General features: G+C 36.4%; 1 protein-coding gene across 1 annotated transcript in view; it reads right to left on the minus strand.

Annotated features, from left to right (window-relative positions):
• Positions 1-15,131, minus strand: part of GXYLT2 (glucoside xylosyltransferase 2) — a 161,722-nt gene that overhangs the window by 18,215 nt on the left and 128,376 nt on the right. Inside the window, exon 6 of the mRNA XM_037150281.2 lies at positions 13,993-14,165. Within this exon, the coding sequence (XP_037006176.2) occupies positions 13,993-14,165 (173 nt within the window). The remainder of the gene's footprint in view (positions 1-13,992; positions 14,166-15,131) is intronic.

A 15,131-nucleotide genomic window follows, 5' to 3' on the forward strand; every position in this document is an offset into this window, starting at 1 on the left:
ACTGTCTGCACTGTGTCCCATAGGTTTTGGATTGTTGTGGGTTCATTTTCACTTGTTTCCAGAAACTTTTTGATTTCTTCCTTGATCTCATCTTGACCCATTCAAGAATGTGACAATTGTTCAGTACATGTTATTCAATCTCTGTGAGTTTTAGGGTTTCTGAGTTTTTTCCTTGATATTTGTTTCTAGTTTCAGTCTCTCGTGGTCAGAGAAAATTCTTGATATGATTTTAATTTTCTTGAATTTGTTGAAGCTTGTTTTGTATCCTATCATGTGGTCTGTCTTTGAACATGTTCCCTGTGCATTTGAGAAGAATGTGTATTTAGCTACCTTGGGATAAAGGGCTCTATATATATATCAGTTAAGTCCACTTGATATAGGACATTGTTCAATGCCACAATATCTTTGTTGATATTTTCTTTGGAAGATCCGTTCTTGTTTGACAGTGGGGTGTTAAAATCCTCTACTATAATTGTGTTGCTGTCTGTATCTTTCTTGAAGTCCTCTAAGATTTTCTTTATGTATTTGGGTTTTCCTCTGTTGGGTGCATATATATTTACAGTGTTTATGTCTTCTTGGTGGATTCTTCCCTTGAGTATTATGAATTGACCTTCTGGGTCTCTCTTTATGGCCCTTTTTTGAAATCAATTTTGTCTGATATGAGTATTGATACCCCAGCATTTTTTTCCTGTTCACTTGCTTGGAAAATTTGTTTCCAGCTCTTCACTTTCAGCCTGTGCAGGTGTTTTGTCCTGAGGTGAGTGTCTTGTAGGCAGCATATGTGTGGGTCATGCTTTGTTATCCATTGAGCTGTTCTATATCTTTTGATTGGCTTCTTTAATCCATTTTAATTGCCTTGTTTAAGGCAATTATTGATAGGTTTTTATTCATTGTCATTTTACTTCCTTTGTGCCTGTGATACTCTCTTTCTCACTCTTTTCTTTTTGTTTCTTTTCTTTTTTTTTAAAAATTTTTATTTAGTTATTTTTCAAGTATATTTTTTGTCTATTTCTCCCATCCCAGCCTCAAAGCAGTCCCTTTAGCATCTCTTGCAGAGCTGGTGTGGTGGAGGTGTATTCTTTTAGGTGTTTTTTGTCTGGGAAGCTCCTTCTTTGGCTTTCCATCTTAATTGAGAGCTCTGCTGGGTAAATTAGCCTCGGTAAAGGCCTCTGATTTTCATTACTTGAAATATTTCTTGCCATTCTCTTTTGGTTTGAACCCTTTCCATTGAGAAGTCAATTGCTACACTTATTATGGCTCCCTTGTATGTAACTTCCTGTTTCTCCCTTGCTGCCTTTAAGATTCTCTCCTCGTCTTGGAATTTTGCCATATAATTTTGATGTGTCTTGAGTTGGGTCTCTTTGGGTTCTTCTTGATTGGGACTCTCTGTGCTTCCTGGATTTATGTGACTTTTTGTCTCATTAAATTAGAAAAGTTTTCCAATATTTATTTTTTCAAACAGATTTTCAATCCCTTGCTTCTCCTCATGTCCTTCGTCTTTTCTTCCTTCTCCTCCTCTTCTTCATCTTCTTCTTCTTCTTCTATCCCTATTATATGGATATTATTACATTTCATGTTGTCTTGCATTTCCTGTTCCCCCCCTTCATTCTTTCTGAATCTCTTTTCCTTTTCTTGTTCTATCTGGGTGTTTTTTTCTACCTCATAATCCAGCTCACTCATTCAGTCCTCTGGTTCATCTGTCCTGCTTGATTCCTTCTAATGTGATTTTTATTTCTGAGATTTTATTGTTCAGTTTTTCCTGCTTTTGATTTGTAGTTTCTATTTCCTTTTTCATGCTGATGTAGTTCTCACTCATTTCCTTTTAGTTGTCTGTGAGTTCCTTGAGCATCTTTATAACCATTATTTTGAATTTTATATATGATAGTTTGGTTACCTCCATTTCATTTAGCTCTTAGTGAGGAATCTTCCATTCCTTTTGATTGCAGGTTCTTTTGTGTCTACCCATTTTAGGTAACTCTTTTTGTTTGTTTCTACACTTCCTGATGTTTTGCTTTGCTAAGTGTCTTTGTAGGGTGAACTTCTATGGTAGAAATCCTATGAGGTTCAGTGGTGTAGTCTTTTTGATCTCCTTGTCTGGATGGTCTTGGTTTGCACTTTTTTTGTTCATGTGTGCTCTCTTGTTGTACTTGGGTTTTTACCTTTAGGTGGTTCCTTTATTGGTGGTTTTTCTCCTCCAGGAGGTATACTGATATTTGCAGCTCTCGCCTCTTCTTGTATGTGATCAGTGGCAGGGGATAGGCAAAAGGGACTAAGAGAGCAGGAAAGTATTTTATGGGATTTAAAGTGCTAGCAAGCAGAGAAAAGATAGGAGATTCTTTGGATAAGTATAGTGTTAACTGATATTTCATGAAACTAGTCACTTTTTATAAAAGAGGAAAGAGAGATAAGACTCTTGTTACAGGGGAGAATGATTGTGAGCTGAATCCAGAATACAGAGCACTTGTGCAAGGTTAGATGATGAGACATAGTGAGAGTAGAGGATAGAAAGCAGGCTTAGTATGAGAGAGAATAGAGTTAACCACAATCATAATAATGTTCATAATTGAAGTGAAGTGTACTAAGATCAGGAATGGTTGCTGTGTAGGATATACAAGTGTATGGAACAACAATTATTGACAATAGTAGTGGAACAACAATAATATGATAAGAAACCTATAATTTGGATAACCAGAATAGAAAGTACCTGATCAAGAGTAGGGTGTTACTGGAATACAGGTGAAGTGAAAGAAGGAAAATTAAAATACAATAAAGAGAGAATAAGGAAAACACACTTAATTAAATGGTCAAACAATCCAATTAAACAAAAATAAAAAGAGGGAAATGAAGGAAGAAAAATAAAAATACTAATAAAATAAAAGTGGTAAAAATAATTAAAAGATAATAATAATACCCATAAGCAATAAAATGCCAGCTCTATGGGACAGCAAAGTGACATTTGTCTCAGTTTTTCAGTTTTGGGGTTTAGCTTTGTACTACCCCTTTTGATCTGTCTCTGGACTATTTGTGATTCCACATCTTATTGCTTCACTTGGGGGAAGAAAAAAAAGAGAGAGAGAGGATTCAAACAAAAAAGAAAGTGTCCTGTTGACGATAAACCTATCCAGGGAGTTCTGCTGGTCTTCCTAGATGCCACAGGAAGAAGGGGACTGGGCTTCACTTTTCTCTCTCCCTATGGTTTTGAGAGGATGAGGAATAGGTCTTGGTGGAAATATTCACAGTTTCCTGCCCCCCCCCCCCCATCCCAGGTTCTCCATGAGCTGCCAGGCTGAAATCAGCCACTCAGTCTCTAGGCACATACGTGAGTCAATCTTGGGCTCATGGTTCCACTCAGGCATTCAGCCTCTGGGCACACAGCTCAAATCACCCTAGGGATGAGCCAGCCACTGCTCGGACTTTCTTTCAAAGTAGCTGCCCACTGTTCTTAACAAGTGCATGGCTTTTCACACAGCCCAACTTTCCAACTAGTCTGGAGACTATCCAAGTCAGGGTCCTACACGGCCTAACTCCTCCCTTCTCCAGATGTTGCCTGGCACCTCAATTTCTGTGGTGCAGGTGTCCACAATCCTAGCAGGTATAAACTGCCTCTGTGTGTCTCCTACTTTGTCTCTATTCCCCCCAGCAACTTCCAACATCCAGGTGCCTCCTGGTGCTGGGCTGCCCTCCCTCTTCTGGTAGGCGAGGGAGCTGGTGATCTAACTCTCTTCCTCATATCCTGTGGCAGGCACCAGGCCAGAGGGCCACAGAGGCCTAGGACCCTGTGCAGATCACAGGCATCTTACTGTACCAGCACAATCTCCTCACTATCTGTTTTTTAATGTTCTCTGCAATTTTTTGCTTTCAAATTTCATATAAACTGGGATTCCATTGGCTGTTCACTCTGTTCCTCAGAAACTTGGATAGGTATTCCAGCTGGGCACATGGAGAACTGTGCTCCACTCCCACCTACTTTGCTGCCATCTTCTCCTGATCAAGATACTTTTATTCATAGCACCATGGAATCATTCTTGATTTATCTCTCTCCCCTATATCATTCAATAATCATCCATAAACATGTGTTGTAACTCCATTTTGACAACATATCCCAAATATGGCCAATGCTTCCCATATTCTTGCTATCACCAAAATGCATCCCATCTCTCACCTGAATAGTTTTAACAAGTCTCTTTAAAGTACCTTTGTATTTTCACTCTTGCACCCTTTCACCAAGCTTCCAAGGTGATATTTTTAAAGAAAAAATTGGAGCATATCATATTTATGCAGAAATTTCTCATTGCAATTAGAATAAGAGTCCAATTCTCCTCTTACTCTGAAGGTTCCATGTCACCTTGAACTTTCTGTGCTTATCTCCACTCTCCTCTTGTTTCATCCTTCTGTGCACTGTGGCTTCTTCCCTGTCCTTCAGGAACAATGAACTTCTTTATGTCTTGGGAACTTTTACCAGGTTATTTGCTCTACTTAGCAGCATGTTTGCCCAGATTTTCCCAAGGGTACTTTCATCTGATCTAGTCTTGGGCTTGCATAGGTCACACTGAGGACCATGGCTCATCAATGCTCCTCTTTACCTGAAACTCAGCCCATCACCCTGCCCTGGTTCACTTTTGTTCCTTCTACTATCCAATACAATTTTTAAAATTTCTTTGTTCGTGTGTATATTGTCTGGCTTCCCCTATCTAGAATATATGTTTCATACAGATAGGGCTTTGCCAGTATTATTAAATTCTGACTTCCCTAGAACGTAGAATTTTTCCTGCACAAAATAAGTTCTTCTTAGATGATTGATAAAAGAATTATTGAAAGAATGTAATCTGATAGATGAATTTCCTTGGCTCATGAAGGGAAGAGATTATACTTCCACTTCACACAAACACATACACACAGGATTAGGATGTGTATGTATGCATGAAAGAGAGGGAGGTGAGAAAGAGGTGTGTGCATAGAGAGAGAGATTGAGAGGGAGAGAGGGGAAGGGAGATGAGAAAGGGAAAGGGAAAATATTTTCAAAGAGACATGTGAATTGAGAGAAATATAGTGAGAAAGAGAAAGAAAGAGCAAATGAGGAAGTGTAAGCAAGGTAAGGAAATATATAAATGAGAAACTTATCAAAAAATAACATAATTATTGTGCACAACAATATGTTGATTACTGTAGTACTAGAAGTTTAAAGACCATCATTTGTTGAAACCCCACAATACTTTTAGGAGGTTCATAATCTTATCTCCATGTCAAAGATGAGGAAAGTGAGGCCCAGTGAGGGAAGAGGAGAGAGCTAACAACTAATTAAGAAAAAAAGTGACAAAATTTGGACCCAAATCCAGGTCTGTTATTCCCAAAGCCCTGACGCCACTACACCATGATGCACATCACTGTAGAGAATTGGAAAATACATCTTTTATAATGGAATCTGTTCACATTTATTCACATTTCATAATGGTGTATTATATTTCTGATTGAAAGGCTTGAATGAAAAATGTATTTTTAGGCCCAGCTGAACAACATCATTGAGTATTTAGGTAAGACCATTTATGAAACACTCTTTTTGATCCTCCAGAAAACAAACAAGATAGATTGTACTCAAGAACCATACTTACTCAATTCCAAACCAGGACTGACAGATTACAAAGAAATTCCGAGAATGTCTCTGATGTACACATACCTGCTGCATACCTCTTTATATTCCATTTGTACTCCTTGATGAGTTTGCCCCCAGAGTCAGCATTTGAATATCTAAATGTGATGATGTCACTAAGTACAAAAATAATTTCCTATGTAAATAAATTCCCTGGCCTTTGCAGACCAACAGCTAGAAATGTGGGAAAAGAGGGGTTAGTTTATAGGCTTCTAAAACTTTCCTTACAAAAAAGGCAATTCTGAGAATTTCAGATTTGGAATTCTCTGGTATTCTCCTTTGTAAAATGCACATTTTAATAAAGGCAAAAATGTGTTTCTGTGTTGCAGGATTAATCTGGTACCTCACTCCTGCCAAAGCCAGCTAATGAATCTGGGAGGATTCCTAGATCCTAAAGAAAAAAAAAAAACTTGAAAAAGTCTACATGCTTTAAGTCAGAGCTCAGCAAAATTTCTGTAAAGGATGAGATAATAGATATTTTAGACTTTGAGGGCTAATATGGTCAATTTACTGCTACTCATTTCTACCATTGCAGTATGAAAGCAGCCATAGACAATACATAAATGAATGTTTGCCACTATTCTCAATAAGACTTTATTTATGAATGCTGAAATTTATGAACTTCATATAATTTTCTCATGTCCAAAAATATTATTCCTCTATTCATTTTTTCCAACCATTTAAAAACTCATACTCAGATAACAACAGGGAACTGAAAAAAATTTGAAAGAGAATATAAGAAACAAAAAAATTCTTAGCCCACACGTCTTACAAAAACAAGCAGCAAGCCAGATTTGTCCCAAGTTTGCTGACTGCTACTCTATGTCTTGAAATTGTCAATGAAATTAGGGGGGAATAGATGAACTTAGTGAGAACTTCAACAAAAAGATAGTAAACTTAAAAAAGGACATAAGGACCACTAAAAATAGTTAAAATGAAGAATAAAATAACTTAAATGAAAATAACACTAAGAAATCAACAGAAGATTAGCTATGTAAGAAGACTGAATCTGCAATTTAAAACACAAGGTACAGGAAAACACTAACCTGGAACAACAATAATAAAAAAAATAACAAAAAAATGAGTAGAGTTTAGAGGACCTCTCAGACAACATGACAGGTAAAAACATTCACATTATATGGGTACCAGGAAGTTAAAATAGAGAGAAAGGAATTGAAAATCTATTTGAAGAAATAATGACTGAAAATTTCTTAAGCAGATGAAGAAAATAGACATTCAAGTTCAGAAGCCAAGAATCCCAAACAAGATGAACCAAGATGTATCATAATTAAAACACTAAAGAATAAAGAAAGAAAGACTCTTAGAAGCAGCAAGAGAAAAGGGAGCTCCTATAAGACAGTCAGCCGATTTCTCAACAGAAACTTTGAAGGCCTGAAGCTTCAAAATATTCACAGTGATGAATAAAGTGACATATAACCAAAATTACTCTACCTAGAAAGACAATCATTTTGAATTGAAGGAAAGATAAAAAGCTTCCCAGATGAGAAAAGTTACAGAAGTTTATCACCATCAAACCAGTGTTACAATAAATGTTAAATGGACTTCTTTAAGACAACAAGAAGAAAATAAAAACACAAATATGAATAATAAAATGCCAGAACTCATATACCTATCATAATCAACTTGAATATAAAGGAATTAAATACTGCAATCAAAACACATAGGGTAGATAAGTAAATAAGAAAACATGACCCATAAATATGTTGTCTAAGAGACCCACTTCAGATAGAAACGCACAAACAAACAGAAAGTAAGTGAGTGAGAAAAGATATTTTATGAAAACAAACAAACAAAAAAGAGCTGGGCTAGCAATACTTATATCAGAATAAAATAGACTCTGAAAAAATTATATTAAGAGATAAGAAAGGACATATTATAATGATAAAGGGATCAATCAAACAAGAAAATATAACTCTGGTAAAAATTTATATACCCAATGTAAGAGCACCTAAATAGATACAGCAAATATAAAAAGAGAAATAAACAACAATACAGTAATTATAGGGGAGTTTAGAAATACATTGATATCAATGGATAGATTATCCAGACAGAAAATATACATTTTTTTTCAAGAGCATGTGAAATATTTTCCAAGAAAATACATAATAACCAACAAATACATAATAACCAACATAATAACCAACATAATAACCTACATAATAACCTCTCCTACATAATAACCAACAAAACAACTCTTGATAAATTTAAGAAGATGAAAATCGTATCAAGCATCATCTCCAACCACAATGGTATGAAACTATAAATTAATTGCGAGAAGAAAACTGGACAATACATAAACATGTTAAGACTAAATAACATGTTACTAAACAGTGAATGGGTTAATAATAACATCAAGAAAGATGTTAAATGAAAATGAAAATAAAATCACAATGACCTAAAAATCTATGGAAAAGCCAAAGAAGTTCTAAGAGGGAAATTCATAGCAATACAGACCTACTTTAAGAAACAAGAAAAATCTTAAATAAAAAATCTAACCTTACACCTAAAGGGACTAAAAACAAACAAACAAACAAACAAACAAACAAACAAACAAAAAACCAAACAAACAAAGCTCAAAGTAATTAGAAATAAAAAATAAAAATTACATGGGAAATAAACAAAATACAGTCTAAAAACACAGTATAAGTGATTAATAAAATCAAGAGCTGGTTCTTTGAAAATATAAACCCTTAAACAGACTCATTAAGAAAAAAAAGAGGACTCAAATAATTAAAATTAGAAATGAAAGAGGAGAAGTGACAACCAATACTACAGACATCCAGAGGATTATTTAAAAATACTATAAAAATCATCTGTCAACAATATGGACATTTTGGAAGAACAGGATAAATTCCTACACACATACAATCTTTAGACAGACTCATTAAGAAAAAAAGAGGAGAAGTGACATCTGACACTATAGAAATACAAAGATTTATAAAAATACTACAAAAAATATTTGCAAACAATTTGGACATTCTGGAAGAAATGGCTAAATTCCTATAAACACACAATCTTTCAATACTGAATCAAGAAGAAATAGAAAAATTGAACAGACAAATAACTACTAATGAAATTGAGGCAGTAGTCAAAAAGCTTGCAAAAGACAAAAGACTTGAAGCAGATGGCATCACAGATGATTTGTACCAAAAATTCAAAGAATTAACACCTACCCTTCTGAAACAATTGTTAAAAATTCAAGAGAAGGTAAGGATACAAAGCTCATTTTATGATTGCCCTAAATCCAAAACTAGACAAGGACATTACAAAAAAATTACAGGCCAATATCCCTGATGAACATAAATGCTAAAATCCTCAACAAAATATTAGTAGAAGACCAAATTCAGCAATACATTAAACAGATCACACACTATGATCAAGTGGGATTTATTACTGGGATGCAATGTTGGTTCAATATTTGCAAATCAAAGTAATTCTCCACATAAACAAAATGAAAAGTAAAAGGTTATGTGATAATATAAATAAATGTGGAAAGCATTTGACAATATCCAGTATTAACTTATGATAAAAAGTCTCAGGAAAGAGGAAATGTATTTCAACATAATAAAAGCCATACATGACAAACCCACAGCTAATACCATACTCAGTGGGAAAAAGCTAAAAGGATTTGTTTTGAGATCAGGAACAAGACAAAGATGTCCACTTTCACCACTTTTATTCATAATACTGGAAGTCCTAAGCACAGCAATCAGAGAAGAAAAAGAAAGAAAAGTAATCCAAATTAAAAAGCAAGAAGTAAAACTGCCATTACTTGCAGATGGCATGATACTATATAAAGAGGGCCCTAAAAATTCCCACCCAAAATTATTAGAACTGATAAATGAATCCAGTAAAGAAGCAGGATATAAAATTAATATCCAGAAATTTGTTGCATTTTTATACACCAATAATGAACTATCAGAAAATGAAATTAAAAAAAATCCCATTCTATTACATGAAGAAATATCTAGGAATAAATTTAACCAAGGAGGTAAAAGATCTGTACTCAGAAAAGTATAAGACATTAAGGAAAGAAACCGAAGAAGATACAAATAAATGAAAGCATATTTTATGTTCATGGATAGAAAGAATTAACATCATTAAAATGTTTGTACTACCCAAAGCCAACTATTGATTCAATACAATTTCTATCAAAATACCAATGGCATTTTCCACAGATCTAAAAGAAAATAATCCTGAAATATATATATGAACAAAGAGACACAGCAATCTTGAGAAAGGACAAAGTTTGAGGTATCATGCTATCTGATATCAACCTACACCACAAGCCTATAGAATCATAATAGCATGGTACTGGCATAAAAACAGAACATAGGTCAATGGATCAGAGTATAGAGCTCAGAATTAAAACCATGCCTACATGTGGGTAAAGAAAATCTCTTCAATACGTAGTGTTAAGAAAACTGGATATCAACCTTAAAAACATTAATTGAGACCACTTTCTTATACCACACACACACACACACAACTCAAAGTGGATTAAAAACTTAAATATAAACCCCAAACCATAGAAATCCTAGTAAAATATAGGCAATCAGCTCTTCGATATTTCTCTTGGTAACCTTTTTTTATCTATCTTCTTGGACAAAAAAAAAAGCAAAAGAAAAATAAACAAATGGGATGACATTACACTAAAAAGGTTTTTCACAGCAAAAGAAACCTTCACAAAATGAAAAGACTACCTAGTAAATGGTAGAAGACATTTGTCAAATACATTCAATAAGGGATGATTATCTAAAATATTATCTAAAATATATGAAGAACTTGAACAACTTAACTTCAAAAAACTCTAATTAAAAAATGTGCAAAGGACCTGAATAGACATTTCTCCAAAAAGGATATATAGATGGTCAATAGACATATGAAAAGATGCTCAACATCACTAATTACCAGAGAGATGCAAATTAAAACCACCATGACAAAACCCCAGCACCATCCTTACACCTGTCAGAACGGCTATTATCAATAAACAGGTGCTGGAGAGAATGTGGAGAAAAGGGAATCCTCATACACTGTTGATGGGATTGAAGATTAATACAGCCACTATGGAAAAGAATATAAATTTTCCTCAAAAAATTAAAAAATAGAACTACCTTATGATCTAGCAATTCCACTTCTGGGGGGGGCAAGGGGGCTGGGGTTAATAATATAAAGGATTAAGAAGTGCAAATTAGTAGTTACAAAATAGTCATGGAATGTAAAGCACAGCATACAGAATATAGTCACTAATATTGTAGTAACTGTGTATCATGTCAGGTGGGTTCTAGACTTATCAGAGATCCACTTTGAAGGTTAAATAAATTTTTAATAACTATGTGGCACACCTAAAACTAACGTAATATTGAATGTCAACTGCAATTGAAATAGAAAAATAATTAAAAAATTTAAATTTACAAATTAGTTATAGTAAAAATGAACAATAAGTGACAACAAAATAGAGCAATTATAACAATATAATGTAATAACTGAGATGGCTACTAAGTGACTAATGAGCTGGTGGCATGGGAGATTCCATCATGTTACTTAGGAAGGTATACAATTTAAAACTTGTAAATTATTTATTTCTGGAAGTTTTCATTTAATATTTTTAGATTGTGTCTCACTGTTGGTAACTGTAACCATGGAAAGTGAAACTGCGAATAAGGGGGATTACCATATAGGAAAAAAACATAGTTTATATAGGATTTGTCCCTATCTGCAATTTCAAGTATCCACTTGTTCCTTATTTCCCATGGACATTGGGGGACCAGTGTACTAGGAGGCAGTACTTGACATGATCTTAGACGGTAAACTTCAAAGTAATTTATCTCAATCTTCCCATTTACTGCAAAAAGATAGTTCACATATATATTTTAGTTCTCCTCACCATTTGGTAATCAGTCTTTTCAAGGTAGTAAGAGGAGTCCTTGGGCTTTGAGGAGTGCAGTTTCAGGCTAAAACGTTAGGTGTGACATCTCTGACTCAACCATAGGCGGTGACGAGGCATCTTGGTAGACCTCTGGGAAAGGCTGCCCTCCCCACACCAGACTTGGCACACAAGCAGTGTACTATATTTTTCTTGAGGGAGTTGCTGTCACACTCAATGACTAACCCCCATGTTCATGAGCATGTCTGTCTGCAGTCCTGTCCCAGGCACCTTTGTTTGAAAGCTTTCTTATTAGGGGAGGGAGAGGAAGCTGCGTCTCCACTCCTCCCTCTTTTCCTTCTCATCCCTCACCCCCTGGCTGAGGGGTCCATAAAATTTAAGGAGCCCTGAGATGAGTGCTGCTTTTCTGCTACAGTCACTTGATTCCTGCCCGGCACTCCTTGGTGTGTAAAAAGTAAATATTGCACACCAAGGAGCCGGAGCTTCTTTTTTTCTCTTTTGCTTGTACAATTGCAGGACATAAATAAAGCATATAAATTTAAAAAAAATTGGATTTATTGGGTGGATATTGTTCACAAAACGACTCAGGTTTCAAATGTAAAACTCAATAAAACATCATTTGCACACTGCATCATGTGCCCATTGACCCAAAGTGTCTTTCTGTCCCCATTTATCCCCTTTGCCCATCTCCACCTATCTCCACCCTCCCCCTTTCCCTCTAGCTGTCACCACACTGTTGTCTGTGTCTTTGTGTTATGTATATGCACATTTTTGTTTAATCCTTTCATCTTCTTTCATCCAGTCCTCCAAACCCTTCCCCTCTGACAGCTATCAGTTTCTGTGTCCATGCCTCTGTTTCTATTTTGTTTGTTAGTTTATTTTGTTCATTAGATTCCATGTATGAGTGAGGTCATATGCTATTTGTCTTTCTCTGACTGGCTTATTTCACTTAGCATAATAATCTCTAGTTCTATCCATGCTGTCACAAAAATTATGACATGCTGTTATAAATTTTTTAAGGTTGAGTACTATTCCATTTAGTAAATGTGACACAGCATCCCATGTTCACTGCAGTGCTATTGACAATATCCAAGATCAGAAAACACCCCAAGTGCCTATCAGTAGATGAGTAGATGAAAAAGCTGTGGTATATGAATAAAGACTTGATTATTATTTTCATTTTGTCTGCTTGTTCTAATTGAGCACTTCCACACCTGATTGTTCAACAGGGTGGAATTGGCAACAAGGCAACACTTAGCTTGAAGTGAGTATCATTTTATTCTTATTGTATTATCTTTACCCTAACCCAATACCCTCTATCATGGCAATTGGCACAGGGTTTCCCTTTCTGATATAAAAGTTCCTGCTTTAGTGAAATTAAGAGAACAAAAGTGAGTGACTTACTTGGAAATATTAAGTAAAGAGTGAATAAAGTATAGTATTAAGGGGAAATTGTGTATACTGAAATAGAGTGACTGAGTTTGGGGAAAACTGGTATAACTCAGTGCTTGTGGGGAATTATTTGGCCTTCCAAGAACATTATGACCAAAATACCCATACTGTTTTGTGCTGGTAAGTGTTGTAGATCACTCTGCCTGGTTCTAGGAATTGTATCTCAACCCCTTGTGGCTAAGGGCAAGGGATGACCTTTGGAATGTGAGCCACAGGAGACAAAGCTTATCTCTGGTAGCAAACGCTGCCTCAAGTTTCCTTTCCCTGCCCCCAAAGTTTGGTCAGAAGTCAATGAAGGGTAAGACCCCTCATAGTGAGGGGGGAGGACCTAAGACAGACTCGAACACTTGGGAGGCCTTCATGGAAGGACTTGGGGGGTTGCAACAAAGAGGGAGCAATGGACTTTGGCCTCCCCACCCTTTGACATAGCCTGAGTCTCCATGTTCTCTGGGAGAAGCGCTTCCTGGCTCTAATCCCCTTAAGCCTGAATACCCGATGGGGAGAGGTACAGCTCCTTTTCTTGCTAGAGCATATCCTGGGGAAAAAATCTGGCATCACAAAGACTCACTGATAAACCTGCTAAGAGTGCTTTCATTCATATGTTAAGGGTTGGAACAAGAAACCCTAAAACTCTGTTCCCGACAGACTGACTCATACTAAGATTTCTTTGAAATGTTATCTGCTGTTTGAGCCTTGCCACCCTGTATTCCTGTGTATTACAACCCAATAAAAGGCCCTGGAGGAGGGTTCTCGAGGCCTTTTTCTCCTCAGAGAAACTGGCTGCCACTGGCCTTTTCCTCCTAAGAAACTGGCCACTGCTCACGGCCTTTTTCCTCTGGAAAAATGGCCACTTCTCCTCCCCAAGCAGATCACATCATGTCTTGGTCATATTTACTCTCACCTGTGGCACTTGGGGGGACTTGCAAGGAAAGTCGCCCCCACAGGTAAGCATATATCTACTGAATGATAGCAAGAACACACTTACATCCCGTATTGCTTCATAGAGTGCTTTGAAAGTCGGCTGCTTATCATCATGATAGACACCTCGGTTCCCATGCAGAACAGATACACCTTCAAGCTCAGCCCCTCTGCAGTTGCTTCCATACATGCAGTGATCAGGACGGTAGTTCCACTGGCAGGGGAACACATAGAGACACTCTGGTGGTGGTGACAAGAGAAAAACGTGTTCACAGTCAGTGCCAGCTCTCCTCTGTACTCCTGGCAATTAAACCAAAGTTTACATAAACTGCTCATAACACATGATTTAAATGTACATGTGTGATTATGACTCATAGGCCAAATTTCACATTTGTTAATACCCTGAGATTAGGGCACACATTAGTGATATTGTAGGTTTCACCCATCTCCCCTTGCCACAAAAAAGGAGAGCAGGGGACAAGAAGGCAAACAAGGAAATCAGACACCCCTTGTTCAGACAGTTTGACTGGATCCCAGATCTCCCACTCAAATACAGTGAATCCTAGGTCCAGTGACTTAATTGCCTTGTACTTCAGTTTCTTTGTATGTAATATGGGAATAACAGCATCTCCCTCTTATTTTGATGATTAAACTTAAAGAAAAAACATGGGCAATGCTCAGCAGGGTGCTAAGCACACAGTTGTAGTCAGTAGTGTTAGCAGATAGAATTAACTCTTCAGAAAGACTTTTGTGAAATGGACAGAATCAAAAAAATAGGAGTCAAGATTAAAGAAAAAAATTCCTCTTAGGATTAAAAACCAACTAACCAACCAACATAGAAAAAAACATTCAAATAAATAAACAAACAAGAAAAAAACTATAACAGTAAAGAAAAAATCCAAAGAAAGAAGCAAAGCCCAAAAATAGTCCCTATGCCAAGGTGACTATATACACTGTGGGTAGACATGTATACATGTGTTCTCATGGGTGTTTATATCTCTAATCCAGTGGTACTTAGCAGGGGTGAAATTACCCCCTCCCCTGGGGCCAGATGGCAATGTTTGGAGGGAGGCATTGGTTGTCATACATGAGAGAGGCTGCAATTAACATCTGGTGGATGGAGAACAGGGATGCTCCAAACATCCCACAATGAACAGGACAGTCCCTGCAGTAGTAGCAGTACCAAGTGAAGAAACTTTGCTATAA

The sequence above is a fragment of the Artibeus jamaicensis genome, unplaced genomic scaffold, assembly GCF_021234435.1.
Source record: "Artibeus jamaicensis isolate MK-2021 breed Jamaican fruit bat unplaced genomic scaffold, CSHL_Jam_final contig_886, whole genome shotgun sequence".
NCBI lineage: Eukaryota > Metazoa > Chordata > Mammalia > Chiroptera > Phyllostomidae > Artibeus > Artibeus jamaicensis.